The 22,884-nt window shown below is 31.3% G+C and overlaps 4 protein-coding genes across 4 annotated transcripts; 1 reads left to right on the top strand and 3 right to left on the bottom strand.

The window, feature by feature from the left end:
- Nucleotides 1-3,585: 3,585 nt before the first annotated feature.
- LOC120280840 lies at nucleotides 3,586-4,423 on the bottom strand. Its single transcript, XM_039287795.1, has 2 exons — nucleotides 3,771-4,423; nucleotides 3,586-3,661 (listed from the first exon to the last, which is right to left on the bottom strand). Exons 1-2 carry the CDS (start codon nucleotides 4,284-4,286, stop codon nucleotides 3,599-3,601), a joined length of 579 nt encoding a protein of 192 aa, XP_039143729.1. The 5' UTR covers nucleotides 4,287-4,423; the 3' UTR covers nucleotides 3,586-3,598.
- Nucleotides 4,424-6,195: 1,772 nt separating this feature from the next.
- On the top strand, nucleotides 6,196-7,284 carry LOC120280024. The gene is made up of 3 exons (XM_039286722.1): nucleotides 6,196-6,826; nucleotides 6,916-6,979; nucleotides 7,107-7,284. The coding sequence occupies exons 1-2, from the start codon at nucleotides 6,266-6,268 to the stop codon at nucleotides 6,976-6,978; spliced, it is 624 nt and encodes a 207-aa protein (XP_039142656.1). The 5' UTR covers nucleotides 6,196-6,265; the 3' UTR covers nucleotide 6,979; nucleotides 7,107-7,284.
- A 7,196-nt stretch (nucleotides 7,285-14,480) lies between these two features.
- LOC120280496 lies at nucleotides 14,481-15,350 on the bottom strand. The gene has a single exon (XM_039287354.1). The coding sequence runs from the start codon at nucleotides 15,348-15,350 to the stop codon at nucleotides 14,481-14,483; it is 870 nt and encodes a 289-aa protein (XP_039143288.1).
- Nucleotides 15,351-18,205: 2,855 nt separating this feature from the next.
- On the bottom strand, nucleotides 18,206-19,435 carry LOC120281363 (AMSH-like ubiquitin thioesterase 3). The gene is made up of 5 exons (XM_039288209.1): nucleotides 19,243-19,435; nucleotides 19,092-19,159; nucleotides 18,922-18,997; nucleotides 18,634-18,846; nucleotides 18,206-18,454 (listed from the first exon to the last, which is right to left on the bottom strand). The coding sequence occupies exons 1-5, from the start codon at nucleotides 19,357-19,359 to the stop codon at nucleotides 18,365-18,367; spliced, it is 564 nt and encodes a 187-aa protein (XP_039144143.1). The 5' UTR covers nucleotides 19,360-19,435; the 3' UTR covers nucleotides 18,206-18,364.
- Between the last annotated feature and the right edge of the window lie 3,449 nt (nucleotides 19,436-22,884).

Raw genomic sequence — 22,884 nt, 5'->3', positions numbered from 1 at the left:
ACCTGTCCATTCATGCCTCCTGCTGAAGGATTTTGTCTAAATTCTCACAACATTTACAAATGATCATGCTAATGCGGTTCTCTGCATGTCTCCTGCTTTATGTATGGTCAAGCTAGATTCATGTGAGGGAACCAATAAAGTCTAGAGGGTAATGATCAATTCCTTTTACCAAATAATCATACATTACATCATATGACAAGCAAACGTACAACACTGAGAGCTCTAAAACTGCTATAAATGTCCATGAAACCAACAAGCACCGGTGAGAGAGAAAAAATCATCAAAGGTTTGCTCAAACTTTAAGCAATCCAGAGAAAACATATACAGTGTTCTAACTACATAAACACATGAAAATCATTGATAAACCATCTGGTAGAAAAAAAAACAATTACACAAGAGAATGCAAACAAGTAATGTTATTGATCATCACCTGCAAGAAAGAATCAATTTTTAAACAAATTCCACCCAAATTCAGAGTATACAAATTGAAATTTCAGAACAATCCAAACAATCACTTTTCTAATTTTCTTCCTCAAAACTCCAGCTTGCTCACAAAATAAGCAAGCGAAAATCACAAATAGAACGCCAAAAATAGAGGGAAAAAATCCAATATAATCTAGAAATATACCTCTCGGTGGATTCCAAGGGATTCACAGATGACAACGATGAACAAACGTAGGCGCTTGCTGCCTCTGTGAAGCTGAGGACAAGGAAAAGGGGCGAGGAAGCTACGAGTAGAGGAGTGGTAGCTATTGATCTTAGGGCAAAGGCTAGGGTTTCACCATTGACGAACGAATGAAGGTCTTGAAGCTCGACGAGAACGATGAGCTTTTCAATGGTTTCACAGATGAATGTGTTCATCTTGGGAACATTATAGCCGTCCGATTTGCCTCGTGATCTTAAACGGTGATTTATATTATTATTATTATTATTTTTTTTTTAGTAATTTTCCATTGTACAACGACTTTAAAGTTTAAAGCTTATAATAATAATAATTAATATATATAATTATTTTATTTATTTATTAATGTATACAAAAAAAATAATTTATTTTATTTAAAAAGGTTTAACCGTACAGTTGGGTCCCATGAGAATGACTAGCTTTTCATGTGATAAAAGATGGAAAACGCCATCTAAAATAAATTATATAATCATGTCATATTTGATTTTTTTTTTTAAGGTTTTTCAAGATGTGACTCGATGAAATCATCATTGTTTTTTTGGATAATAAATCGCTTAATTTGTTCATAATTGCATTTAGTAAGTCTCATTAGCGTAAGCATTTCATCAGCTATTTAACCATAGTTTAATTTTAAAGAATCCGTAGAAATATATGTAAAACAACAAGGTCATTTATGTAAATCAAAAAATTAATTTAAATTTTTTCCAAAAATGATAACAATTATTAGAAGAAAAAATAATCTATCACATAACCCATTTGATATTTCATTATCGTTTTTAAGTCAAAAGTCAAAACTTATTTATATTTTTGAAAAAAAATTATAAACAATAGATAAAATTTAAGAGGTACTTACAATATTAATGGGGTATTATTGTGGTGCATATTTATTTTATAATTTTATGTAAAAATATTTAGATTTGGAGTAGTCTACTCATCTTCATGAGCACAAGAACTGTGAACTACACCGGTGATACAGATTATAATTTAGACATGGAGTAGTCTACTCCCTCTTGCAGCTTGGATAGGTCTGTATTACCAAATAATAATTTTCACCAATCAGCTATTTTCTTTAGCTCTTGTTGTTTATTTTATTATTTTTGTATTTCTCACCTATTTTAGTTTGTTCATTTTTTATTTTTTGTTTCTTCTTTTTGTGCATTTGCCCTGTTTCCTCTTTATTTTTTTAATAAAATTTTGGTTTTTCAATTTTATTAATATATATATATATTTACTTGTATATGCAAAAAGTCTTTAATGTTCTACTTAGTAAATAAGACAAAGAAGTTTATTTATTTATTTTAGAATTTTACTTTAAATAAAAACTAAGATTAGTATATTTGTAAATCCCTAAAATTACTTAAAAATGAAAAAATGTTTGTTGCCATCAATGCCACGTTGACAGTACACAGTTTAGCCGGCAAAAGTAATGGACACGGATTCAATGTGGGACCCGATATGGGAATGTCCAGCACGGACTCGGTCTTCGCCTCTCTTACCTGACCAAGCACAACCATATTAATTATGATATATATATATATATATTTATCAATATTACTGCTTTTTAATTTTTTTTTTTATATTTAATCATAATTTTTATGAGACATTATAATTACTAATGGCCTTTTGATTTATTAGTACCAAATTCTTTACTTATCATACTTCTGTCTTGCCGAAAACTGTTCTAAATCACATCTCATCAAGGTGAGAGCATAAGTGTATTAAAATATTAACTCTGCGCTTGTACACACCCTAGATTCGTAGTTATTATAACAAATATAAATCTATACATATGAGGCATCTTCGAACATTGGTAAATTTTTCATCTATTAATGTTCACAGATGACCATCTAATTAACTCTTTTTCACAGCGGTTCAGATCATGATCATAATTGTAACTCAATCAATCATAGCCGTGCAACTTCATTTATACTAATACCTTTTTCTCTGTCTCTCTCCACCACGACAGCTGTTCCAATTGTATAATTATTGAAGTTTACATGATATTTTAGGGTTAGTGATTTTGTTAATTTAATATACTTTTATTATTACAAATTATAACTATAATTATTTTTTAATACCGTCAAATTTGCCAATTATATACTTCACCCAAAGACTACATTAATAAAAATAAAATCAACATACATAAAACATATGTCTTGTATATTATTACCAATTTTAAAAACAAATCAAATAGAAACTTGGCGTTAAATATTGCCATCATTAGTACGTAGAGTACCAACTTTATCATAATATATATATATATATATATATATAATAATAATCTACCATATAAATATAATAAATAAAATGAATTATGAAAAGAATGATCACTCGAGTTTAACCAATCACTTCTCGCCCTCATCAATGAGCAGTCAAATCTCTGGCAAAAGCAGTAATAAATAGAAGCCACTTTTCCTACCAAGCTAACATGGGAATATATATATACAATAATTTTTATGTGTTTTTTACAATGGGCTAGAAACACCACATTTAAAATTTAAATCAAAGGCACAAATACAGATATTAATTATATATATATAACTAAAATAAATAAATCATTAATTTAATAAAAATTAAAACTAGTACAACCCAAAAAACATAGAAAAAAAACAACAAAAACAACAAGCAATCACCAAAGTTAGTGCAAGGTTAAACAAGGGGATATATATCATACATATATATATATATATATACTTCAAAAATAAAATTTATATTATCCCTTTTATCACTGTCCACTAATTCCAAAAGAACAAAGATACAACGATTAAAAGAAAGTTAAAATAAAAAAAAAATCCTATTAATAGACTAATTAGAAGAGAGCAATAATAATAATAATAATAATAAGAAGAAGAATTATAGGGTCATTTTGGGATCAAATTTTCATTCCCATTCTGACCATCAAATCCTTGTCCTTTTTCATTCTGGAACCTTGTACGAGTCCAACGTGATCTCTGAGAGCCATCCACCCGGAAAAAGCGCCTAAAAAATAATAAAAAATAAAAATTTTGAAATTTTATAAGATAAAAAAAATTGAAAAAAAAAAGAAAAAAAAAGAAATTTCAGGAGGTTATTATCGTAATTTACGCACGTCGAGCTTCTTCTGAGCGGCACGAGCGCGCTTCCGTGGCCGGCGCCGGGGAAGGGATCCGGTGATCGCGTAGACGTCTTCGGCGATCTCGTCCTTAGAGAGCGTCAGAGAGAACCTCGCCGGCGTAGAAGGGTTCAGATCCGGCTCCGCAATCGACGAAACCCTAGCCACCGACTTCCTCGGCCGAAGAGTCCATGGACGAGTCGCCTCCGGTTCCCCGGCGAGTTCCATCTTCCCGGCGGCTTCACGGACATGGACCATCAGCTTCTCGCGCATCTCCTCCAGGTCCCGATCCCCATCCTCATCGTCCCCATCCTCCTCCGGCGACCCGATCCGGGCGAATCTCGGACGGGGTTCGATGATCTCGCCTTTGCCGTTGACGTTGGCGCAGCGAAGGAGACGCTGAGTGCCCCAGGTCTTGAAGATTGGGAACGACGAGTTGTGGAGCATCCGGGAGAGGCGCGGCGGCGGGGAGGGATCCGGCGGCCGGGATGGGATGTCGGCGGACATCACCATGGATCGGAGACGATGAAGCGGCGGTGACCAGATCCTCGATTTTAAGCGAGATGGGCGGAGTACGGTTACCGACGGTGAGCGGAACGGTGAGGGGGTGTGCGGCTTTAGGTTACGTGGGCTCGGGGGCAATACGCGCGCTGGAGGAGGTTTTATATCGGGAAACGGGATTAGGTTTGGGGTTGTATTGTTGGTGTGTGCGACGTGACGAGGAGATGACACGTGGTGAATACACGAGTGGTTCGTGGTTTGGTTGCAACGCGTTATGTGGGCTTGGGTGGTGTTGCTAGAATCGGTTTGGCGTTTTCTTAGGTTGGGTTTCTTTCTTTTTTTTTCCCTCTTCTCCGTTTGAATATTACTGTTGCTATGTGGGTCACGTGCGTATCATGTGAGACATGAGATTACTTATGAAAATTCAAAACTTATTTTATCTGGAAATTTGTATATATATATATATATATGTGTATGTATTTGTATTTTTATTTTTTTATTCATAAAAATTTAATAGAATTTAAAATTTTATTATGATTTTAGACGTGTTTTATTTAAATATAACAGTAAACTAAAGGGTTTCATAATCCAGTGATACTAACTCCATTATGAAAAATATGTAAAATTTTTCAATATCTCTAATTCAAATGTCATTGCACACGTTCAGTGTTGTGTCATTAAATAAGGTGTATTGACTGAATGATCAATTCTTCGTCTGTATATACCCCTGACTAGCTAGCTATGTTATCGCATTTGTCAATATATATAATGATAATATCTTCATAATTTTCATGTTTTTCCCTCTTTAAATTATTACATTAAATTTTTTTTTATTAAGAATTAAAATATGAAATTTGTTACTTTGTAACTACTAATGCTAAAAAAAAATAAGCACAAGGGTAGGTTTTATAACTCGTTAATGTGCTTGAGAGTGTTAATATTAAAATATTTATACATATGGAAATTTACATATATAACTCTCAAAATAACATCACTCTGGGTGTGTTTATTTTTATTTTTATTTTTTAAATTATAATATATGGACAAACCATATTAAAATTGTACAAACTGATAAAATTAATATCTCAATATATATGTGTCCTTGTTTTGTATGAGTTAAAATTTAAATATAATTTTTAGATAAAAACACAAATACCTTGTCAAAAAGCTGTGTGCTAATAAATTAAAAAAGCATTGTCATTATGTTGTACTTGCATATATGCATCCCTTTTGATAATGATATAATTGCATGTATGTTAATTTATAATTTATAAACACCCATTGTATTGTTCCTGTAGTATATACCATATAAACACTTAAATACCATATTTATGCATATACTTTTATAGAAAAAAAATTCTGATGTACCCTCACATTTTCATTGTGGCGACAATGAAATTTTTTGGTGGTTTTCTTTTTCCACAATGAATTGATATCCAATTATTGTTGTGTATTAATATTATCATGTACACAAATATATAGACCACAGATAATAAAATCAATAAAATAAGAAATATTAATTAATGTAACTTAGACCTTATTACAATATCTTCAGATAAAATTACACCTTGATTATAATATCTTCAGCTAAAATATTAATTAATAACTCTACATCTTTGAACCCATGTATTCAGTGGGGCCCTCAAACAATACAAGGTGTTGTAGACACGTGTCGTGCTATATGACCACGCTGTAGCAACTAGCCCACATTGGATCATCCCCGCCGTTCTCTTCGCCAAGATGTATTCTAAACTAAGCCCTATACGTGGCAGATAGTGAGAGGCTAGAGGTTTTTCATATCCCAAGTCTGTAGCAAATACACAGGTGGTGCGTCGAACTTTAAGAATCGTTAACGTGGACTCGAGAGTAATGTTACCAACACTCGTTAAAACGCCAACCCCTCCCTTCCCTCTTCTTCTATTCCCGTTTTCCGTCTCTTTCCCGTCGTTCGCCGGCGTTTCCCACGCCGGAATCCGGCGATAGCCGTGAAGATGATCTCCATCGCCATGAAAGGCGATGAATCCGAGCTCGGAGATCACCGGGGAGTAATCCATCATGCCTCGCCACCTTTGCCTCCGGTTCCGAGTTCCAAGTCTCGGCTCCACAACTTCTCGTTCCCCACCGGGAGCTGGGGCTCCACCAAGGCCTTCCGATTCACGAAACCAGCGTCAGGATCCACACCTCCGGCTGCCGCAGTCGCCGCCTCCACCGCCGCCCCCGAGGAGGAGGCCTCGTTTCCGCCAGGTCGGCCGTGGAACCTTCGCACACGCCGCGCCGCTTGCAGTGCTCCGATGGAGAAAGACGGCGAGGAGGTGAAGAACACGGAGTCGCGGTCGCCGCCGAGGATGGAGAAGGTGGGGAGCGGCAGCTTGAGGACGGTACGATTGAGATCGGAGGGTGGGGGAGAGAAGGCCCAGAAGGGCGGGGAGATGAGGAGGTTAATCGTGCCACTCTCCAAAGAGGAGATCGAGGAGGATTACTATGCCTTCAAGGGATCGAAGCCCCCTCGTCGACCCAAGAAGCGGCCTCGCGTCGTCCAGCGCCAGCTCGAGGTAAGATCTTCATTGCTGGGAAAAAAATCGCCTTTGCTTTCGTTTTGTTAATTTTTTTTTTATTCTAATTCTCATGAGTTTTTTGACAGTCTCTTTACCCCGCGTTTTGGTTATCGGAGGTGACACTAGACATGTACAAGATTAGTGATTAAGGTGACTATCTTTGGATTTCTTGTTTTTTTCTTCTTTTTGGGTTCTTTGACGAATTTGTGTCTTTTTTAGGGCTTTGTTTTGGGATTTGGAGATGAGATTTCTGATGGTTTATGATTCTTTGCAGTAGGACAAGAAGCTGTGATAGAGAAATATTTGTTCTTTGGGATGAAGATTTACAGAGTTCTGTATGCTGGCTGATAATGTAATGTTGTGGGCTTGGTTGATTCAATTCTCTGGTACTCCCTCTGTTTATCTGTAAATCCAAAAATTTTTGAATAAAAGTGCTCGAAGAGTTGTCCTCTTTATCTCTTCTGCTTGCTTGATTTTTCATTATTTTTTCTTATTTGAATGGCCAGTTGATCTAGCTTTATATGGCTTTGTCCTGATATTCAGGTACACACACACACACACACACATATTGGTTGTTCAATCCTTTTATGGTAACTGCACCTTGATCTGGGTGTGTATAATGAAACTGCTAATTGGCAATTTGTGGAGAAGTTTTAAAATGGCTTACGTGGATGATCAACAAATAGTTTAGTTGATTCATTCAACCTTCCTGCTGTTGTGGTATCATTATTTACGATTTTTTGCTGTGTTAATTCCGACCTTATTATCTACAGTCTATATATACTTTTTGTGTTTGGGGGGTCATCTTACATCCTAATTATGGTTTGTACCAAATACCATATGAGGAATTTGATGTATTTTGCACCATTATGGACTTGATTTTCTTAAGAGAAACTAGAATATCAGTGAAGTGAATGAGCTTTTTGTTGTTTGCTGATTTGTCGTTTGTCGTTTGTGTATTGGTTATGTATTCTCTTTCATTTTTCTCCATGGTACTTTCTTTTGTTGATTTTAGTATTTCTGCTATTTTAATAGTTGCCAATTCAATATTTCCTATGTAAGGGTTGTAGGTTATCTAGCAAACTGAATGCAATTGCCTTGAAAGGCCTCTGGTCATAATGAAGTGAATGAACAAGTCCTCTTGGTGACTTTCTTGATTGTTCTGGTTGACTTGCAGAAAAGTCACAGGCATGGACTCATGGTGAGTTAGGTTCCATGATTGGTAACTTTTGTTATATTTTCATTGCTTTCCACAATTAAATCTTCAAGTCATGTTTACTAAACCGGTGAACCCTTTGTTTGGCCAACTTTCTGTGTTAGCACTATTTTATTGCTTGTTTTGGTGCTGATAAATTGTAACAGTTTTTCCTTATAGATTTGAATTTGTCTCTTGAGTTCCACAAGTGTTACCACAAACCATTTAAATGGAGTTGTACAGTAGGCTTTCAACTTATGTGAAATGTTTTGCCATGCACTTCAAAAAGGCTAATTTAACTGTGTGAAGTATTTATTGTTAACATTTTGCCATTGTTGTTATTTCTATAATTTGTTTTGTGTTTTACTTAATTTGCTATTTCAATAACGTTTATTGATTGCAATCCATCTGAAGGTTTGTCTTGTGTTTTTTGGTACTCTGTTGTGGTCTGAAGATCAAATAGTTCAGCATGATCAACTTTACCAACTGTTAATTGCGCAAGCTTTTCTTTTCAATCCTTTGAGCAGCATGACTTTGATTCTCCTTTAGTTGCAGATGTTCATGTGCTATTTTTAACATGTTGCACTAACCCCTTTTTATCGCACTGCAGTCATCTTCTGATACACCTAATAACAGCCATGTTTGTGTGACAGTGAACACCATTGTGCATGAACTATTAAGATGAAGATCCTGTACAACATCCACTAAACATTCTTTTCAGATGGTTTGGGTGCTGTTGTCTATGATTTGAATGAAGCGGAAGGACAAGAAAGCAGCATGGTTAACTCTTTTGAGAGTAGAATTTCCAATCTACTGATGAGATGCCATGAATGGGTAAGGGTTGTTTGGTGACAAAAGCTTCAAAATTCCTGTTTAGGTTCATCAATGTTACTCATGTCAGTCAAGCAGCTATATGCACTCATTAAATCTCATGCAATTGTTAGTACCTGCCTTCTGGTGAAAGACTGTTTGTTATGGATTGTAAATTGATAGCAAGCTCGATTTAGATGTTTTCCCTTTTTAAGATATCTGATTCCACGTTATTCTTATATTTACTGTAAAGAATTGAAGAAATGCAGATGTGTAAAGGCAATGCACCATAGTTTGAGAAAATAAACAGTAAAAAATGATCAATAGAATGTCTTGTTGTTTCTGGTTGATACTTTAACTGAAATTGAGCATAATGGATGGTCAATAGAGTTTTCTTCTTCATCTCTTCTTTTTACTTGATTTGTCATTATTTTTTCTCATGTGAATGACCTGCATATCTAGTTTTCTGACCCTTAGTCCTGGTATTTAGCTGTATTTAATAGTTCATATGTATAATGTATACCATTAATCTGCTACTACTTGCCAATTTGTGAAGACATGCTTTCTTGAAGTGTTTCTGAATTTGAGGACACGTTTAAAGACGCTTACAATGATGATCAACAGATAGTGTTTAGTTGATTTAATCCTCTCACTTTGTTTGCTTTGTAAAATTCTTGATTCAGCTTAATGTTGTGAATATGGTATGCATTGAATAACTTTCCAGGAATTTGATGTATTCTGTGCATTCCATTTTTGGTACGTATTCTACCTCATTCTCTCCCTTTTTATTTCGGTTGAGTTCGATGTTTATGCTATTCAATTTAAGGTGTACTAGATTCAGTATTTAGCATTAAGATTTTGTAGGTTTTTCATCATACTTAGTGCAGTAATAATGAAAAGAATGACTCAATTTTTCTGATCGACATGGTTGAAACTTATGGGCATGATGAGTTAGGGTTGCATGTTACTAATAATAATTATCATCATGATTTTTCTTGCCACAATTGAGTTGGCAAGTCATGTTTAGTGAATCTTTTGTGTTTTTTTAGCAACTTTCTTGAATTAGCACTACAGTATTGATTTTCTTTGTGCATGTAATTCTTGACAGCTTTTTCTAATATCTTGTTTGTTTTAAATTACTTCTTAATTTCCACAAATGCCACCAACAAACATTTTTATTGATTTTAATTGAGTTCTCAACTTCTATGAAATATTTCTGTGTGGGTATTTGTATGGTCACGTGTGTTGCACATGCCTCAACAGTCAACAGGTAATTATTTACTAATACAAAGAATTAAATAGACTGGTTAATGCGAATCAATAAATCATTCATCTTAAAAGGTTTTTGCATGTTGTCTTTATAACTGTATAGTCTGTATCAAAATTATTCTGGGCTTTATTATTTTAATTGTTGAAAAAAATTGCATATTGGGTGTTGGAAATTCTAAGAATTAGAAAGGTTTATATTTGACTTGTGTGTTAGACTGCAAAAATTTAAAATTCTTTCACATAGTTTTTGGTGGATTTCTGTTTTTCTTGTCTATTATATATATATATATATATATATATATTGTAATAATTTTAGTGTTTGAATTTTTATTTTTATTTTTTTATTTTTTGGTAGAATTTTTCTTAAATTTTCTTTTCCCAAATATTGTCATGGTCCTAGAGCGGCCAGTGTATTTGGTGATTTTTATTCTATTTCTAATTATCCATTCAATTAAAAAATTAGAATTAATATTATATTTGTGGTTAATATATTCACTAGTCCAACATTTCAAGCCAATAAATTTTAAATGATCAAAAAGGTTTATATTGACCATTTCGAATAATATTTATAAAAAAAAAAAAATACAAATCAATAGAAACGACCAAAATAAAATCTTTGAAAAACCCCCCGAAAAACTCCGAATCCCAAAGAAACCAAAGATATCTATATATTTTTTTTATGATGAAGATATCTATATATAAAAATAAACATTAAAAATGTAGTGTCATAAAAATATGAAATAAAAAAAAATAAATTTAAAACCATATTATCTTAGCATTTCAAGAGGAAGAGATTTTTCCACAGCACAATAAAAATAAAGAATTGTTTGCTGTTTGTCCCCATCATTATTGAAGTTAAATATTAGTTAAATCAGTGAATATAATAAATCCAAATATTAGTTTGTCTTTTACTGAATTTGAGATTTTATTTATTTTTATGTGCAATGTTCAAATTTTAATTCACATAAAATGAGAGTGTGTATTGAGGTATTTATTATATGCTCTTACTTATGACTTGTCCATATTTCATAAAATAATTAAAAAAAAACTCAACTTAATTGGTTTGATATTATATGTTTTCACTCTCAAATTAAAAACAATTACATGCAATAAATATTTAGCTAGGGATTACAGTGTGTGATTAAAGGATTTTTTTTTTTTTTTTGAAATATTGGATGAAGGGAAATTTTTATTATAATTAATTAAAGTTGTTAATAGACTGTTAGCTTACTGGCATCAGATCTCTTGTGTAGAATATTTATGTTTTTGTCAAATGCACAAATGAATTGAGATATTAACTTATAGCTTGTGTATGTCTTTTGACATATGTGGTTTGTTCACATCTGGAAAAAAAAATGATTAAAATTTAATTTAATAAATATTAATAAAAATTAAATGTTTTGAAATTTAATATATATTTTTTAAATAATAATTATTGACAAATAAAAATTGTTAATGTTTGGATTTGGTGGTGTCTTAGTCAAACATACATGGTTATAAAGTATATAATGCTTATAATGTTTTCACTTTTGTTAATTTCATATATATTTAAATTTTAATCTTATTAGACATTGTAAACACCTTATTATTATTTTTTTTAATAAAATAAATAAATCACATGTATTAAGAAAAAGAAACAGAAACAATCAAAGAAGCATAACAAACTCTTGCAAAAGAATAGATCATCCAATGGATGAAGGGATTTATTATTATTTTGATTCTATTAAATAAGTGGATTTAAAATATTACATGTTGATGAATAAAATTTAAATATTTAATAATTAAAAATACACTAATTCTTTGGGATTTTTTTTCTTCAAACAAAACGAAAAGAGATCAAATCGGCTATTTTTTAAAAATATTATATTTTTTTTAAATAAATACCAAAATGCGAATTTATATGGATAATTACCAAAAATACGCACTTAGTACTATCCATGCTATTTTCAACTGAAAATGGGTTGAAGTTGGCCCCAAAAACGATAAATTGTTAACAGATTTATATTTAAATTTTAAAATCAGTTTTTTAAATATTATTTTACACTTAGGTTTTTATAAATTTTTTAAATCAAATTTTTTTTCCACAGCCTTATTTAAATTTTGACAGTTAAAACCAGCATCTGTTAGATGTTATGACTAGATGTTACGAAGGTCAAATTTATTACGGTAACAAAATTGTAATTCTTAAATCTGTTAGTAATTATGACAGTTAAATCGGTAATTGTCAATAATTATGACGGTTAAATTTACAACTGTCAGAAATTATAACCGTCAAATTTACAACCGTAAAAAATCACAACAGTTAAATCAACAACTGTAAGTAATTATGACGATCAAATATACAATTATTAGTAGTTATCATGGTTAAACTTACAACTGTCAAAAATTATGACGGTTGAATCTACAATGATAAAAAAATCACAATTGTCAAACTTTTGCAGGTTTAATTGTCATAATTTCTAATGGCCGCAGATTTGACTGCCATAATTATTGACAGTTGCAGATTTAGAATTCTAATTTTTTACTATTGTAAATTTGATCATCATAACATCTGATAGCTGGAGGTTTTAATTGTCAAAATTTAAATACAGTTGTAGGAAAGAATTTGAATTAAAAAATTTATAAGTACTAGAGTGTAAATATAATATTTAAAACAACTTATTTTAAAATTTAAAAATATCTGTTAAAAGTTTTAAATTAAAAAAAAAATAGTATAGAGTAAACTATGTGCGCATTTTGGTAATTATCTAAGTGCGCATTTTGCTATTTATTTTTAAAAAATGTAGTATTTTAAAAAAATAACCGATAAAATCATATTGACTCTGAAATATTTTTTTGGATTTTTCTCAATGTCCTGACTATTCATAGAAGTTGAGTAACATATATATGATAATGCTTTCGGTTTATAAGTTTTGTCAAATACACCAACCAAATCTCATGCAATTATTGTTTCTTCCAATTTTTATCATGTGAGAATGTTGGCAATTGATTATTAAGCTTCATTCATATGCTTCGCATATTTACGATTAAACATTGAAGAAGGTGAGCATGTGAAGTTATTGAACAACTAAAAACGATGACTTGATTGTTTGTTCAAGAAAATTCTCACACATTATGTGTGTATATATATATTTAAAAATAAATAAATAAATCATATGCATTAAAAAAATAGAAACTGATTTAAAAATAATACAACTTGAGAGAAAATAAAGTAGAAGGAATTATCCATTAAAAGTAGAGAAATATGTGGTCAATTTTTTGTTTTAAAAAAATACAAAATTAACAAAAATAATGACTAACTAAAAAAAAAAAAATACAACTCGAGAAAAAATAAAATAGAAGACATTGTTCATTAAATGTGGAGAAATGTGAGATTTTGATATTAAAGAAGTACAAGAAAACCATTTTTTGATTAACTTTTTATCCATTTAATGCATAATTAAATAAATAGTAAATATGGGTAAAGCATGTGATTAGCTTATCATATTAATGCTAAGATGAAGACAAAATTTAAAATAAATAGGATTAATTGAAGGATGAGGCTTGCATGTTATTATTCATTTATTGAAACTAATTTGGCCCACAAGAGGAAACATATAGGACTATCAATGGGTCATCTTGGCTCATAACAATCTCTACCCAGCCTGTAAATTCTTACTCTGTGGGTCATCCATAAACTAAACTCATATCATTTACACACAAATCAATTATTATTATTATTATTATTATTATTGTTAGAGAAGACTTTAATTAAGACCAATTCAAATATGCCTGCTCAAGGCTAAAGAATTAAGATTTTTTTTCCTTAGAATTTCTCAGACTGGTTTAGAATTCCATTCCAAGTCATCACCAAATTGTTGAACTTCTGCATTTCTTGACCAGCTTAAAAAAAAAAAAACTGATTAAAACTCATCAACTGCAAAATCTCCATATTTTATTTTAGTCATAAATTGATTCTCTCAAACCAAAGACAAAGTATCAGAGTTTGATTAATTGGTTTATTCCAAGATTTGATGTGTGAAATGAAGAGCATCTTTCAAGTACATAAATAATATTTGCATCAGTAAAACCAGGAGAAAAATTTAACAGTTAATTTACAGTGAAGAAAAGATTTTAAAAAAAGATGAAGCCAAATATCTCCAATCTGACAAACAAAACAAGAAAGCACAAAAGCTGGACACAGATTCCCAACCACACTACACACCAACATGCCCATGTTGATACCAACCAAGAATGTGAAAAAAAAGAGAGAAAAAACTCAACACCTTTCTCTTTCCATCACTCTCCTCCCACATTGCAACCCTTGAGCACCTCTTCTTCTTGTCCCCCATTTCTTCAACAAATTAAAAAATAAAACTAAAATTAAAAAAACTCATATCATGGAGAACATGTCACTCCTCTCCTCTCCATCTCCTTCTCCATCCTTTTTGTGCTACATTTACATAAGAGATATCCAAATATACTTGAATTATTACTTCTATTGCTACTATTGAAACTACTATTGCTACCATTACTGCGGGAACTAGCAGTGCTTCCTCCTCTTGGCAAATTGATAACAGGATTTATCCTAACTCCATCACCATGTGACCAACTCTTCATCCCTGAGTAATAATATATCTTTGAATTTGATTCCATTGGCCGAAATGTGTTCTTGTAATTGTAATTGGTATAATTCTTGTTTCTTGTTTTGACAGTACTGCATCCTGCTGATCTACTGCGGCGGAAAGGGCAGATATTGTTGTTCTTTTGCTTTGTTGTTGTTGTTGTTGATGTTGCCGTTGTTGCTATTGATGTTGTCCGGTTGCTACCTACACTTCCGCTGCGTCCAAACATCCAAAACGGTTTCCGTTCCGTCTCTTTCTTTTGCTGATCCTCTTCTTCTTCGTTGTTGTCGTCGTCATCAATTATTTCTTTCAGTGTCGTGTTTTGCTTCACATTTGTTCTTGTCGATGTTGATGTTCTGGTTGTCATGACAGATTGTGGTTTTTGTTTGAGAGGGAGAGGGAGGATTTTTCCGTCGGAGAAAAGCTCGTCGGCTGAGCAAGGTTCTTGAGTGGATATTTCTAAACTTGTAGTGAAATCAAAATCAAAATCGGTGATCACCGGAGGAGAATCATTAGATTCATGAGAAGAAGAAGAAGATAAGGATTGTAAGAGTTGGGTTTGAGGTATATCATGAGAGAAAGATAGCCTTGGACTCACCATCCAATCTTTCTTTGTTGAGCTCTCTTCTTTCTTTACCTCCATTTTGCTTTAATTTCTTGTGAATGATCTATAAAAGAATTGGAATTGGAAATTGGGTATGAACAATATATGAGAGTATCTATATATATATATATATTTATATATTTATATATTTAAGGGAGGAGTTGGTAAAAGTTTGATAAGGTTTGAAGAATTCCCAGTCTTTGAGAAGGAGTAGATAGAGAGGGATGAGAGGGAGGAGGGAATAATAAGTAAAGCGTGGGAGAGTGGGTGTCCCCACTCACCGACGAGCGTGTTTTATGGCGTGCTTTTTGTAACTTTTGGTGTATGTATATCACTTCCTAAGTAGTTAGTAGGAGCCATTTTAGGTGCACATGCTTCTTCTTCTTCTTTTAAATGATTTTAGTTGCATACAATAATCTTTTTAAGAAAATAATTTTATATTTTATATTTTTTTTAAATCTTTAACTTCCTAATTTTTTAAGAGTTCTAAGTTTTGAACAAATTTAAAATGAAATATTGCGAGTTCTAACAAAGAGAGTAAAATTCTCTCAATAAGACTTTTTTTTAACATATAAAGAATTTGAACTGGAAATTATTTGCTTAATCAAATATCTATTATTTAGAGTAATGTTGAGATAATTTTATGTTTTTTTAAAAATCAGTAATTTGGTTTTTATAAAAATATATATATAACTATTTTATAAAATAAAAATAAAACACCTAAACAAGAGCATTTATTTATAAAATAAACTTTCCTTATAAAAAAATCTAAAAAATAGTTAAAAAATGTCAAGACTCAAGAGCTTCAAGAGTTTGAGTGCACGTCTTGGAAAAATTATTTTATATAATAAATAGATTATATATATATAACACTAGCAATTTGATGTTTTCTAGAATATTTTTCGAATAAAAAACACATTAGTGAAAAATAAATTAAGAAAAGTTATCTTCTCAAATGCATCCAAATTAACGTGGCCCCAGTTAAGTATGGTTTTGTTGGATTATTAGCTTTTAATTATTAGATAAAGAAACATTATATTGAATTCATATGTTGTTTACAAATAATCAATGTAACTTGATGATTATTTAATAATGATTTCATAACTGTGATGACTCTTGTTATAGGCTGGATTGGCAGATATATCGAATTAATTAATATTTCTTTTGGTTTTTGTGTTTGTATAATTTTTAAAGATCTAAAATCAACACCTTAAAATTTTAAGTAACAGTACCGATGTTATATAAATATATAAATATTTTAGGATTTCCGTAGCTATTTAAAACCTTATGATATTTAATAGTAGTTGTTAGATCAGTATCTAATAGTTGTTATTTATAGACATGGTGTACATAATTACTATTAATTGTTATACTTCAGTATTGTAAAAAATTATTAGATACTATCATGTATTCTTGAACCTTAAATCTAAAACCCTAAACCCATTACTTAACCCTACTATTCTTCCACCATCTCTTTTCCATTCCAAAATCTATTACACTTGGACTTGTTTTTATCCCCCAAATCCTAAAGCACTGTAGAACATTCCTAGATAATAAGCTCTGTATATTATCTTGTAGACTCAGTTTTATGATAACTATCATGGAACCGGTTCCGTGGAATCATCTCTCATATATATTTTTATAATTTTTAATATATTTATTAATTTTATATTAACATAATCAACCAATTTGGTGGGAGGGCAATTAGTTCTTTCTCAAAGGATGTACAACTAAAATAGATAATTAATTAAGGAGAATTTCTTAATGAATGGTTGAGGGTACTTTTAGTCATGAAAATATATGTGAAATTAATTAATCCTCCCAATTGCTTGATTAGGTGCAAAACTACTTTGTCATTATTGGAATGGTTCTTTTATACTTGTAAAGCTGAATCACTTTATCTAAACTTAAAATTTAGTTGTCCAAATCCTAATCTTTTATAGTAATAGGATGAGGTAAGAGTTGCTTAATTTATTTGTTAAATTGGGTCAAGATGGTTGGGTCAAGGCTGATCCCAAAGATTAAATTAAGATAACAAGGACAATGATAAGATCATGATAAGAATGTTTAGTTAGATAACTATCTAATTAAACACATTACAATGTTCAAATAAAATACAAACTATTGCAAGGAAGATTAAGGTCCATAAGGCCCCTCCCTCAAACATAAAAATTCCCAAAATCTTCGTTAGTTTTTTTTTAATTTTTAAAATTGAATAAATCATTGGATTATAATAAAAACACATCATGGAGAGTTCGAAATATAACAACAGAAAGTCCATTTGATGTGGAAAAACTACAAAAACATAGTTAACATAAAACACTACAAATATATAATATTAGCATAAATAGTCTTGAAATAAAATTGATAGTAAGCTCATTAGGGGGTTTCAAATTATTACAACAAGTACAATTTTTTTCTATTAGTATAACCGTATTTTTTTAGTGTTATTTTTATTGTATTAGTAAGAGAGATCTAACAATATATACACACACACTATGTGGTCCTTCCATCATAGGCTTACTTGAGTATATGAGCCTACAATTATAATTACTGTCTAGTCCATATTAAATAAAAACACAACTTAAAATTTCAAAGGGACAAAATCTAATAATTATAATAATTAGGATCATGAATAAAAATAATAACTTAGTATATTAAAATTGCTATATAGGGTTTGGCTTTTCACAAATACGTACAATAATAACAACAACCCACACAAAAATTTAATTTATATATAAGAAAATTCCAACACTATGGCAAATAAATTTTATAATAATTTCACATTTTAAAGTTGTAATATACAACTTGAATTTTATGAACGTAAACAATAATTAATAACAATTCTCATGAAAATTAATTTTTATATAATTTTTTTTAGTCGACAACATGAATAAGCCAACTCACTTATTTCAAATATACATTAAGGAGTCAAATCTTTAACCTCTCACTCATGAGTTAAATACCTTATCGTCCACATGTAACCATATAAGATAATTCCAATACTATCAAATAAAATATATTTAAATTTTCATGATAAATAAAAAAAAAATTCATATGTTCCCCTGAATTGAGCTTGATTCTGAATTTTTTTTTTTTAGTGTCTCCATCATATCTGCTATCTCATCCAACAATTTCTGAGTCTGCAAAATGAAACACATATTATGATATTGTTAGTAATTGTTCATAATTTTAAATATGTCCAATAACTTTACTTTGAACTATATTATCATTTATCAATTCTATATGTTTGTTAGTAACAATTAAAAAAAAAAAAAAACCATTTACCAAATATTTTAAATCACAAAAGAGAGAAACCCACCTGTTGGAATTTATCATTTGAGGAATCATGGCAGTGAAGTTGGCCAACAGAAACAACAGCTTGATTTGTAGAATTTCTATTTATTTCTGCAGAAACATCATGATGAACCTGACCATAAGTAACATGATTTGCAGAATTTCTCTTCAATTCTGAAACAAGCAGCTGCACATGTGGCTTTAATCTCTCCAGTTCTTCAAGAACACTCAACAGTTTCTAACCAAAATAAATAAATAAAAATCACCAAATTGAATTAAAATAACAGTAAAAACTAAACATAGCTTATACCACCTTTCTGGTTTCAAGCTTTTCTTTTTTCAGTGAAAACTTGTAGTCTTTATGGTAAGGTATAGTTTCAGTGATCAAACTGTTTCAAAAAAAGAAAAAAAAGAAGACAAGTTTGGAAGAATTATTAATTGAAGAAATATTAAAACTAAAAGAAAAATGAAAAACATACAAACCTTGCAAATATAAGAAGTTCAATATAGAGATTGATGATGTTATTCTCTTGTTGCCTATAAATGTTAGCCTGGATAAACAACATGATATAATGAGAAGCATGCATTTGAATGAAAGAAACTGAAAATTAAGTGATTGACTTATAAAACAAACCTGTTTGATGAGATTGTCTGAAAGGTTGTAATAGTAACTGAGAGAGATTCCATTGGCCACTTCAATCCTCTCTGCTACTTCCACTATGTTTATCACCACTTTTGGTGAATTGTTCATCTTGGTTTTCGTTTTCAGTTTTTCTTTTGGTTTGAGATTGTTCCTTAAGACCGATGAGTTCTTGAGGAAAAGTCAACGTTCACTTCTTCTTCTTCTTTTTCTTCTGGTATAAAAAAAGAGAAATGCTATTTTGAACGAATGAATCGTCCGAAATAAGGGGCCGAATGACGTGGATGCCTATGTGGCATCCACATCATCTCTCTCTCTCTTATGTTTTAATGAGAAAAACAAAGTCGTGGATGTCCTCTTTCCCAAATCCGGTTTTCCTCTCCGAAGACACCTATTTCCTCGCCGTCCAGTCTCGCTTGATGCCACCGGCGACGTTATCACCGCCGCCGCCGCAGTTGCGAAGCCCTTCTCGCCCGACGCCACCGGCACACGACCTTGAGTTTTATTCCTTCCCCGACGCCACCGGCACACGAGCTTGCCCGACGCCGCCAGCCCCTTTCCTCCCCGACCGGTTTGCGTTCCTCGGAGAGACCTGCATTGATCTCACGTCCGACCAAATCAGCATCTCAGGTTAATCCTTTTTTTTTTCTAATGGTTTTCTGGTTTTTTTTAGTGATTTCTTCGTTTTTAGGGTTTTTTCTTGATGGTTTGTTTAGTGATTTCTTTTGTGGCAAATTTACCCAAAATTTCTGTTTTTTTTCTTAGATCTGGAATGATGAATTTAATGGTATAAAGAGTGTTAATTTTTGTTTTTAGGGTTTTTTTATGGTTTGGTGATTTCTTTTGTGGCAAGTTTACCCAAAATTTCTGTTTTTTTTTCTTAGATCTGGAATGATGAATATAATGGTATAAAGAGTGTTAATTTTTTGTTTTTTTAGGGTTTTTATGGTTTGGTGATTTCTTTTTGTGGCAAGTTTACCCAAAAATTTCTGTTTTTCTTAGATCTGAAATGATGAATATAATGGTATAAAAGAGTGTTAATTTTTTTGTTTTTAGGGTTTTATGGTTTGGTGATTTCTTTTGTGGCAAGTTTACCCAAAATTTTTGTTTTTTTTTTCTTAGATCTGGAATGGTGAATTTAATGGTATAAAGAGTGTTAATTTTTGTTTTTAGGTTTTTTCTTGGTGATTTGTTTGGTGATTTCTTTTGTGGCAAGTTTACCCAAAATTTATGTTTTTTTTTTCCTTAGATCTGGAATGATGAATTTAATGGTATAAAGAGTGTTAATTTTTGTTTTTAGGGTTTTTTCTTGGTGATTGGTTTGGTGATTTTTTTTGTGGCAAGTTTACCCAAATTTTCTTTTTTTTTTTCTTAGATCTGTAATGATGAATTTAATGGTATAAAGAGTGTTAATTTTATGAGTTTGCCATCTATAAGGCATGAGTAACTTAAGTGTAGGGTCTGAATTGAAAAAAAAAGAAAGAGAATTTTCTCAAGCTAAACTCACGAATAAAAGATCTTCCTTGCTTGCTCTTGCCTTTGTTCATTAGCTTGGAACATTGACTATATCATATAACATTTAACAATTTATAGAAAAGCAAGAGCAAGCAAGCAAGGAAGATCTTCCTTGCATGTCCCGAGTAGTACATTTAACATTTTATTTTCCTTTATTATTTTATAATTAAGGTCTATATCTTGGAACATTGATTATATCATATAAATGGTATTGGAGTGGCATGGCAAACCTGCGCAGTTAAAACAACCAATTGGCAAATGTCTTCGATTTTATAAAACCTGAATGAGATCCTTCCAGTTGGCCAACATCAAATTTGTTTATTGTGTTTATTGACCATCATTCGTTTCAGGTTTCTCTTGCAAAACATGACCAACACTTGGCCTTCAATTGAATCCAAAAGCAACAAAAGAAGCTGGGAAACTGGACTTATCTCTTGCAAAAATTTGTTTTGTTTTCTTCCAATTTTTGCCTAGATTTTGGACGAGAGGCTAGAATGGGTTGGAAATGTGAAGTTGCAAAGGCAAAGGTTGTCAGGAATTATGATTATGCATTGTTTGTGATTTGATTTCAGCACTGCATTGTACTTATGAAATGTGCAAGGCTGTAAATATTTATGTTTTGTTTTGAGCACTAAACTAACTGTGAATTGTATTCCTTTGATACAAATGTGCAAGTTTTAGAATCATTTTTGCATAAATAACTGCTCATGAATAAACAACACAAGCCATTTACATGAATACATCAATTTGATACTAACAGTAATTTGTTATTTTTTTTCCATCAAGCTCTCCTAAAAAACTTAAATGACATAAACAACAACAACAACAACAACAAGCTTTCATGAAAAAACTTGAATGACACAAACAACAATAACAACAACAATGACAACAACAATAATTGTTCTTCTCTTCCAGCAAGTTTTCTTGAAAAACTTGAATGACACAAACAACAACTACAACAACATAAACATAAACATACATTCTTCTCAAGCATCTTCAAGTAATCCATCTGCCCAAAATAAAAACATGTATTTGTTACATTTAAATTAATCTGTGGTTAGTTAAGACAAAAGCTATTAGTTAAAACCAATAATGCATCACACAATCTCACCACAAAATTGCCCATTGATTGTTAGGTCACTCAGGAAAAAGAAATGCTTTCTAACAAAAAAAGGTCCATTTTCAAACATCATCACACAAAGGCTATTATTATTTACCTGCAAAATCAAATCAATAATGCATGATTGGTAGAAAATCCATGAACACAAAATCCATGAACACTGAAAAAATTTAGCAGTTCATGATTCAATGAGAAAATTCATCGAGTTTTTTTTTTTTTTTTTTTTTTTTTTTTTCATTATAGATCAACTTGGCATGATTGAAATGATAAAACAAAAAAACCTGAATTAAAATGGATATTGGCGCAAGTAGATGTTCCAATATCATTTGCAAGCATCTCTCCACTATTATCAACAGGTGTTGAATAATTTGATGGTTGACCTTGTCACATGTAACTCAATTAAAAAATTCATTTGTTCATCATTGTATAAATAAAAATACAAATATAGAGGTATTTCATTTTTTTTCATACCTGTGATGAAATATCAATTCCAACATTTTGCCAATTGAAGTCATAGACATCCACATTCATCACTTTTGGGAAAAAATTGGAAGTCACCTAATGAGGAAAATTGTTGTCCAATTTATTAAAACATCTCATGCAATATTATAATAAATAAAGATATAGAAAAATAGAGCAATACCACACTTGCTTGAGTGTGAATTTCAACCAATGTATCATTTTGCATTTGTACAATCCCCTTTGCTTGAGTTTTCTGAAGAAAATATTAATTTTAGGCAAAAAGGAAGATTAAAAGAAACCAGAAAAATTATGTGAAGTATAAATACCTTTTTTTTATTTCTAATGATCATCTCTTCAACTTTTGACTTCTTCCTCTTAAATGGTGGCCGGCCTTTACTATGCACTTTTAAAGGAGTTAGGAACTTTGAAGATGTTGTTTGGTGGTGCTCATGATCCTTTTCCAACAACATTGGTGGCATAACTTGATTCGAGTGACCCTCCAAATAATTTGCATTGTCCATGAGCTTCTCTATTGCCTT

Source organism: Dioscorea cayenensis, chromosome 17, assembly GCF_009730915.1.
Source record: "Dioscorea cayenensis subsp. rotundata cultivar TDr96_F1 chromosome 17, TDr96_F1_v2_PseudoChromosome.rev07_lg8_w22 25.fasta, whole genome shotgun sequence".
Classification (NCBI taxonomy): Eukaryota; Viridiplantae; Streptophyta; class Magnoliopsida; order Dioscoreales; family Dioscoreaceae; genus Dioscorea; species Dioscorea cayenensis.
This window is presented reverse-complemented; position numbering and strand designations above follow the sequence as displayed.

Excerpts from the sequence above, each read along its gene's own strand:
- LOC120281363 (XM_039288209.1), bottom strand. The coding sequence starts at position 19,359 with ATGAACAATTCACCAAAAGTGGTGATAAACATAGTGGAAGTAGCAGAG. Across the intron at positions 19,160-19,242 it reads CAGACAATCTCATCAAACAG|GCTAACATTTATAGGCAACA; the intron begins GTTTGTTTTATA and ends TTGTTTATCCAG. Across the intron at positions 18,847-18,921 it reads AAAAGCTTGAAACCAGAAAG|AAACTGTTGAGTGTTCTTGA; the intron begins GTGGTATAAGCT and ends TATTTTGGTTAG.
- LOC120280496 (XM_039287354.1), bottom strand. The coding sequence starts at position 15,350 with ATGGAGGTAAAGAAAGAAGAGAGCTCAACAAAGAAAGATTGGATGGTG.
- LOC120280840 (XM_039287795.1), bottom strand. The coding sequence starts at position 4,286 with ATGGTGATGTCCGCCGACATCCCATCCCGGCCGCCGGATCCCTCCCCG. Across the intron at positions 3,662-3,770 it reads CCGCTCAGAAGAAGCTCGAC|GCGCTTTTTCCGGGTGGATG; the intron begins GTGCGTAAATTA and ends ATTATTTTTTAG.
- LOC120280024 (XM_039286722.1), top strand. The coding sequence starts at position 6,266 with ATGATCTCCATCGCCATGAAAGGCGATGAATCCGAGCTCGGAGATCAC. Across the intron at positions 6,827-6,915 it reads TCGTCCAGCGCCAGCTCGAG|TCTCTTTACCCCGCGTTTTG; the intron begins GTAAGATCTTCA and ends GTTTTTTGACAG.